The 6,656-nt window shown below is 37.5% G+C and overlaps 1 protein-coding gene across 1 annotated transcript; it reads right to left on the bottom strand.

The window, feature by feature from the left end:
- Nucleotides 1–204: 204 nt before the first annotated feature.
- LOC109102470 (plasmalemma vesicle-associated protein-like) lies at nucleotides 205–4,467 on the bottom strand. The gene is made up of 5 exons (XM_019115811.2): nucleotides 3,932–4,467; nucleotides 2,640–2,724; nucleotides 1,907–2,565; nucleotides 1,709–1,727; nucleotides 205–726 (listed from the first exon to the last, which is right to left on the bottom strand). The coding sequence occupies exons 1-3, from the start codon at nucleotides 4,319–4,321 to the stop codon at nucleotides 1,916–1,918; spliced, it is 1,125 nt and encodes a 374-aa protein (XP_018971356.2). The 5' UTR covers nucleotides 4,322–4,467; the 3' UTR covers nucleotides 205–726; nucleotides 1,709–1,727; nucleotides 1,907–1,915.
- Nucleotides 4,468–6,656: the final 2,189 nt, after the last annotated feature.

Genomic DNA, 6,656 nt, shown 5'->3' with positions numbered 1-6,656 from the left:
GAAAAATAATGCACACCCGAGGTGATGATGTGGCCACGATGCGAAGCGCATTATTTTTCTAATAACAACGGCCCAATTATATATATATATAATATGAGATCAACATATTTGGTTAGTGAGCTAGAAATCGTAAAAAAATCCTTCATTTTAACTTTTGTTTTAACTTTAAATACAGGTTTAATAAAAAAGAAAAGAAAACAGGAGTTGATTTTTATGACTATTTATTTATTCAAATCAGACTGATCAACATATTAAAAAGAACAAAATATTTAGAAAACAAAAACAGTAAAAAGGACATTAAAACTGGTTCGAACAATCACTGCAGCACAATTAATGTTTAAAGAATATTATATACATCACAACACACGTGGAGGTTTCACAGAATCAGATTCTCTCAGTATTTAACAGCTGATTATATTTAATATTAACTGTGTGCTTTGTAGGAAAGGCAGTCTTACATTTTTAGGTCTGCACCACTCTAAATAACTGATTGAGACCTCAGAAGTAGGCTACATCATGTCACGCAAGCTCACAGCCCATGATGCTTAAATACAACTATACAAAGAACTAAACATTAGAGTGCACGTACATTTACAGGATCCACAGTGACAACATTATTTACAAAAGAGATCACAGACTCAAAATCAGGAAACTCCCGCGCACAAGACACTTAGAAACTCAGAGTCTGGCCTTGAGATTCAGATCATTCCCTTCTCCACACTCAGCCTGCGGAAAAGAGTGAAAACAATAAAAAAGACATTCTGGATCACTCTGATACTCCTGATATGGGTAATTAAGACAAGTCCTCCAAACAAAGGATAAGGTCTTCAAAATTGGCTACCGTCGAGGTTTTTTAAAATTACATTTGCGTCATGTTTAATATTTTGTGTGACTTGTAATCTAGCACTTTTCACAAAGTATTGTATGTTTTGTTTCAGATGTTATCAATGATCAATCTCATGTCCATCTGTTCTAGGCAAATTTAAAAAAAAAAAATAATAATTTTGTGAGAATGTTGTTCCAAACTAAATTGAGGGAGTGAAGTATACATACAGTGGTCAGTTGCCAGAAATAATTTTGCCATTTATCATCACATGCACTCAATTGTACCGGAGGCAGTACCTTTCCAAACTAATATTTTACACTTTAGGTAATAATATGCGCCCTTAGGGTACAACACTTTAGGGGAAAATAAGGTACAAAGGTGTACCACCATAGTGACAGCTTTTGCTTCTGGAGGGCCACCTTCCAGCACTAATTAAACACACCTGCACCTGCTAAACGAGCTCTTCAGAATTTCTAGAAACTTCCCGGCAGGTGTGTTACAGCTAAAATTTGCAGGAAGGTGGCCCTTCAGAATCAGGACTGGACGTAACATTCCGATGCAAAATTAAAGTGACAATAACGTTTGTCTTTGTGATGGACCAATCTGTGGAAGTCAATGGGGTCCATCACCTGCTTGTTGAACCATATTTTTCAAAATGTCTTCTTGCACGTTAACAGAATAAAGAAATTTGCATAGGTTCGGAACAAATGAGGGTGAGCGAATGATGACAAATGTCTTTAGGATTAGTAGATATCTCCAGACAGATTGGTGATAAACTCTGCGGGACACAGGAGCAGAATTGGACACCCCTGGTGTAGCATGTAACAAATGAAGAGTAATGCCAAGTGAATACTGACTTTCAAATGAATAAAGACCACTTACCTTTAGTGATTATGGGTTCCTACCAGGTGTGGCCATACCAGGGGGTTAGACACCAGCAGGTTTGGACACAAACAGTGAAGATTGATTTGAGTTCATTACGATACACTCTACAGCTTTCAAACATGCAATTAGGCTAAAAATGGCCACCATGGAAGATTTTTACAGATGTGTAAAGCGTCATCATTTATCAACTCCCACCTGTTGTGTTTAACCATTTCGCAGACGGGCTTCTAGTTGGTCTTTGTCGTTTCTCAGTCTGCTTTTCTCCTCGAGAAGCTGCTTCAGCTCATTGTCATACTTCTGTTGGGCATCCTGCAGTTTTTTGTTGCTCTCCGCAGCCTCTTTCTCCCGGTCCGCTTTGCACTTGTCCAGTTCTGAAGTCAGTCCCGCGTTCTGAACTTCCAACCGGCTGCTCTGTTTCTGAATGCTGGCGACCTTCGCTCCCACGTTGTCCAGGTAGCTCTGGAACTTGTCCTCCACCTGTCGAGAGAGGCTGGAGCAGTTGGAGCGAATCCTTCCCATCTGCTCTTCCTGTTTCGGGCAGGTGAGGTGAAACGTGACCGAGTTGGTGAAGAAGTTGTCGATTTTGGTCAGAAAGGCACTTGTGACCGTCTGGATGCCTTTGAGGGACTCTGCAAAGTCTTCTTTGCATTTCTTGGTGTACACTTCAAACTGGGATTTCAAGTTCGTGTTTTCTTGACTCAGTTGTATCACCTGGCTGTGATATTCATTTTTATCCTTCACTGCATTGTCCAAGTCCATTTTAAGATACTGAACCCTTTGGCTGAAGTTACTCTTAAGGATTTCATATAGACCTTTCTGCTGTTCCAGAAGATTATTTAGAGATTTTATTTCACCTGAGAAGAGAAAAGAGAGCCATGTCAACAGGACAGTCTCTTTGTGAAATTGGTGATTCATTGATTGCACTCACTATTCTGATTGTTGTTGATTGGAGGACATGGGGGTGAAGGAAATCGAGTGCTTGGAACCTTTGGTTTACTGGCCTCACAAAGAGCCTGTAAAACAGCCAGTCAAAATCAAGCTTGTAATTATTGGTAGGGTTTCAAGATTAATCACTTTATAATATCAAGACAAAAATGAAACTTTAGTCCACTTTCGCACACTCTCATGTCATTGCACACCTGTAAGACTTACTTTCTGCTGTCAAACCATAGATATTTTAAAAAATGTCTCCAGTTTTTCATTTATCCATACAATGAATATTTTGAGCCCCATTGACCAAAACAATGGCAACATCCTTCAAAGTATCTTTTTGTTTGTTCCACAGAAGAAAGTCAGTCATACAGGTTTGGAACGATGACACACTGCTGTTTAAATGTTTGGGATCAATAAGATTTTGAATGTTGTTGTTGTTTTTTTAATGAAGTATCTTATGCTCATCAAGGCTGTATTTATTTGATAAAAAATACAGAAATATTATGAAATATTATTGCAATTTCTAATATTGGTTTCCTATTTTAATATACTTTAAAATAGAATTTATTTCTGTGACAAAGTGCTGAATTTATCAGCCAACACTCCAGTCTTCAGTGTCACATGATCCTCCAGAAATCATTCTGATATGAAAACTGTGTGCTGAAACTGTTGTGCTGCTTAATATTTTTTTTGTAATGTGATACTTCTTTTTTTGATACTTTGATGAATAAAACATTTAAAAGAACAGCATTTATTCAAAAAAGAAATCTTTTTTTTAACAGTATGTCTTTACTGACACTTTTTTTTTATAACATCCTTGCTGAATAAATGTATTAATTTCTTTAAAAAAAAGAAGAAAAATTTACTGACCACAAATTTTTTTTTTTATATTGTAACACAAAAACTCTATTTTGAATAAACACTATTCTTTTTAACTTTTTATTTATCAAAGAATCCTGAAAAACGTATCACAGGTCCCAAAAGAATGAACCGTTTCCAACTATTATTAATTATAAATCAGCATATTAGAATGATTACAGTGAAGACACTGAAGACTGGAGTAATGATGCTGAAAAATCACCTTTGATCACAGGAATATATTATATTTTATAAGTAAATTAAAATAGAAAACTGTTATTTTAAACTGCAAAATTCAACTTTTTTTCTGTATTTTTGTTCAAATAAATGCAGCCTGGATGAGCACAAGAATCTTATTTAAAAAAAAAAAAAAAATGTACTGATCCCCAAACTTTTGAACGGCACTGTACAAGCAAATAAAAGACTTACAAGTGACTTCTGCAAGTTACTGCTCTTGATCGTTGTTAAGTTCAAGTCATTTTTCAGCTTTGCTATCTCTTTATCCGCCGCTTCCTTCTCTCCAGTCTTTGCTTTGAGGGCACCAGTGAGGTCAGCTTTGTCTTTTCTGAGTTGGGTGTTGTCTGTAGAGAGCTTGTTGAAGGCCAGCTCCAGATCTTCCACTCTCTTCTCCTCGGCCGTCTTCTCTGGCTGGCCGTACACAAGGAAGAGCACCAAACTGGCGATGATGAGGGACTGGATCAGAGACGAGAAGAAGAAGACGATTCTCATGTAGTAGCCGCAGCCTTTCCCCTTCTTCGCCTTGTGGATCTTTTTGGTCTCCAGTCCCAGAGTGGCCCGGGAGTAGCTGCTGTTATGCATGTCTGAGCTCCAGTTGTGGGAATGAGACAGACCTTAGGACGGTTGTGATACTAAAGGTTTGTTATGAAAGACAATGGTCAGAGGTTACACTTGTGGGTGGTGACATGTAAACACTTCTGCCAGGACTCGGGGCGGGAGCTGTGTTTATAAGACACACTTCCAATGCCGTGACTCTTTCCGGACCCTCCCCAGTAAAGCTCCAGAGGTTAACGGTACATCACGCTGAACCTGCGGAGATCTCCAGAGACAGCCAGTGCTCCTCCTTCCCTCATAAATCACACCAAATACTGTCAGGGAATGCATACCACCGTCAAACATCTCGATTGGCCTTATTTCATGATCTCATTGAGAGATTTGTCAGTGGCTGTTCTTGGCATCCATACTGGTAGGTATTTAATGAACTTAATATCAGCTGTCCTTTTGGAATCAGCCACTTTGGCCAAGAAAAACAATGTTCCTGCAAAGGACAAAAGCTGGTTTTTCCATCTCTTCCTGGATCAGACCAGATACAATAACACATCTGCTCAAAACAACCCACCTGAAACCGTTTCCTGCAGAGCCGCATCGGTGGAGTCGGAGGGACAACAATAGTGACCCGAGGAATGAATAACAAACTCTCCCAGAAGTCCAGGAGGCGGCAGCACGTTTGATCCCGGGCTGGCGATGACGCTCGCAGCTGACAGTTGTGTCTGGGAGAGTGTGAAGAGGGGACGTAAAGTAAGTCAGGGGTCTTCCTGCAGGCCACTGTCTCCTTGCCAATCCATTCTCAGCGGAAAGTCATTTACAGAGGGTTTTTGAAACTAACTGAAAGCTCTCACAAAATTCCCTTACGGAACGCAAATGAGATTTAAGACAACAACAGGAAGCTGATTCTGCAAAAGACAGCCGAACACGAGACTAATGAGCTGTGGTTATTATAGGGCATCTAGTCATTACTCCAAGAATTTTTAGATCTCTCAAATATTCAAGGGACAGTTGCCCCGAAAATGAAAACTGCCATCATTTTTTCACCCTCAAGTTGTTCCAAACCTGTGCAAGTTTCTTTCTTCTGCTGAACACGAAAGAAGATATTTTACAGATTGTTTTTAACCAAACAGTTGCTGGTTCCCATTGACTTCCATGGTGTTTTCCCCCAATACTATCAGCTGTCTGGGTACCATCATTCTTGAAAATATTTTCTTTTGTGTTCAGCAGAAGAAAGAAACTCTTAGAGGTTTGGAACGACTTGAGGGTGAGTAAATGATGACAGTATTTTAATTTCCCTTTGAGCTTCATTTTAAAGATCATTTCAAGCATAATTGTATTATTTACTCACTGTCATCATGTCAGTTGTCTCTGGAAAGCAAAAGTTGAGCATCACAGCCAAACATTAAATCACACACACACACACACACACACACACACACACACACACACACACACACACACACACACACACACACACACACACACACACACACACACACACAAACAAACTACATTACATTACATTTACATTTGGTCATTTAGCAGACACTTTTATCCAAAGCGACTTACAAATGAGAACAATGGAAGCAATCAAAAACAACAAAAGAGCAATGATATATAAGTGCTATAACAAGTCTCAGTTAGCCTAAACACAGTATACGTAGAAAGGGCTTTTAAATAATATAATAAATAAAAAGAAAACAGATAGAATAGAAAAAGAATAGAGCAAGCTAGTGTTAGAGGTATTTTTTTATAATTGTATAATAAATGAAAAGAAAATAGATAGAATACAAAAAGATTAAAAAGGTAGTTACATTTTTTTTTTTTTTGTTAAATAGAATTAGAATAGTGAGTGAAAAAGTTAGAGGGTCAAATAAAGATGGAAGAGATGTGTATGATATATATTTGTTATTTATGGTTCCAAGAATGTTTAACATTCACGGAGACTTTCCATTTCACAGAATGTTTTTTAGATTATTCAAATGTTAGTCACACTAAGAAATTATTATTATTATTATTTTAAGAACTGTGCACATTGGGGATACTTTAGGGAACCAAAAACTTTACTTATATTTAACCACATAAAAAAAAAAAAAAAAAAAAAAAAAATAACAAAAACCAAATATTTTTAAAAGGCCATTCCGAATAATATATATTAACACAATAAATAATAAAAAAAAAAAAAAATCATAAAGCTCTTCCGACTATTATCTGTGAACCTTTGTGCTGCTGAACAGCAGGATACAGGATAACCGAATTATACGAGCTTGTGTGTTCATGGAATCAAAACAAAGCAAATTCTTCTTTAAAAAACAAACAATTCCAGTTAATAATCCCAAAAGTAAATCAAATCCCCAATGTAATCAAC

This window comes from Cyprinus carpio, chromosome B11 (genome assembly GCF_018340385.1).
Source record: "Cyprinus carpio isolate SPL01 chromosome B11, ASM1834038v1, whole genome shotgun sequence".
NCBI classification, from domain to species: domain Eukaryota; kingdom Metazoa; phylum Chordata; class Actinopteri; order Cypriniformes; family Cyprinidae; genus Cyprinus; species Cyprinus carpio.
This window is presented reverse-complemented; position numbering and strand designations above follow the sequence as displayed.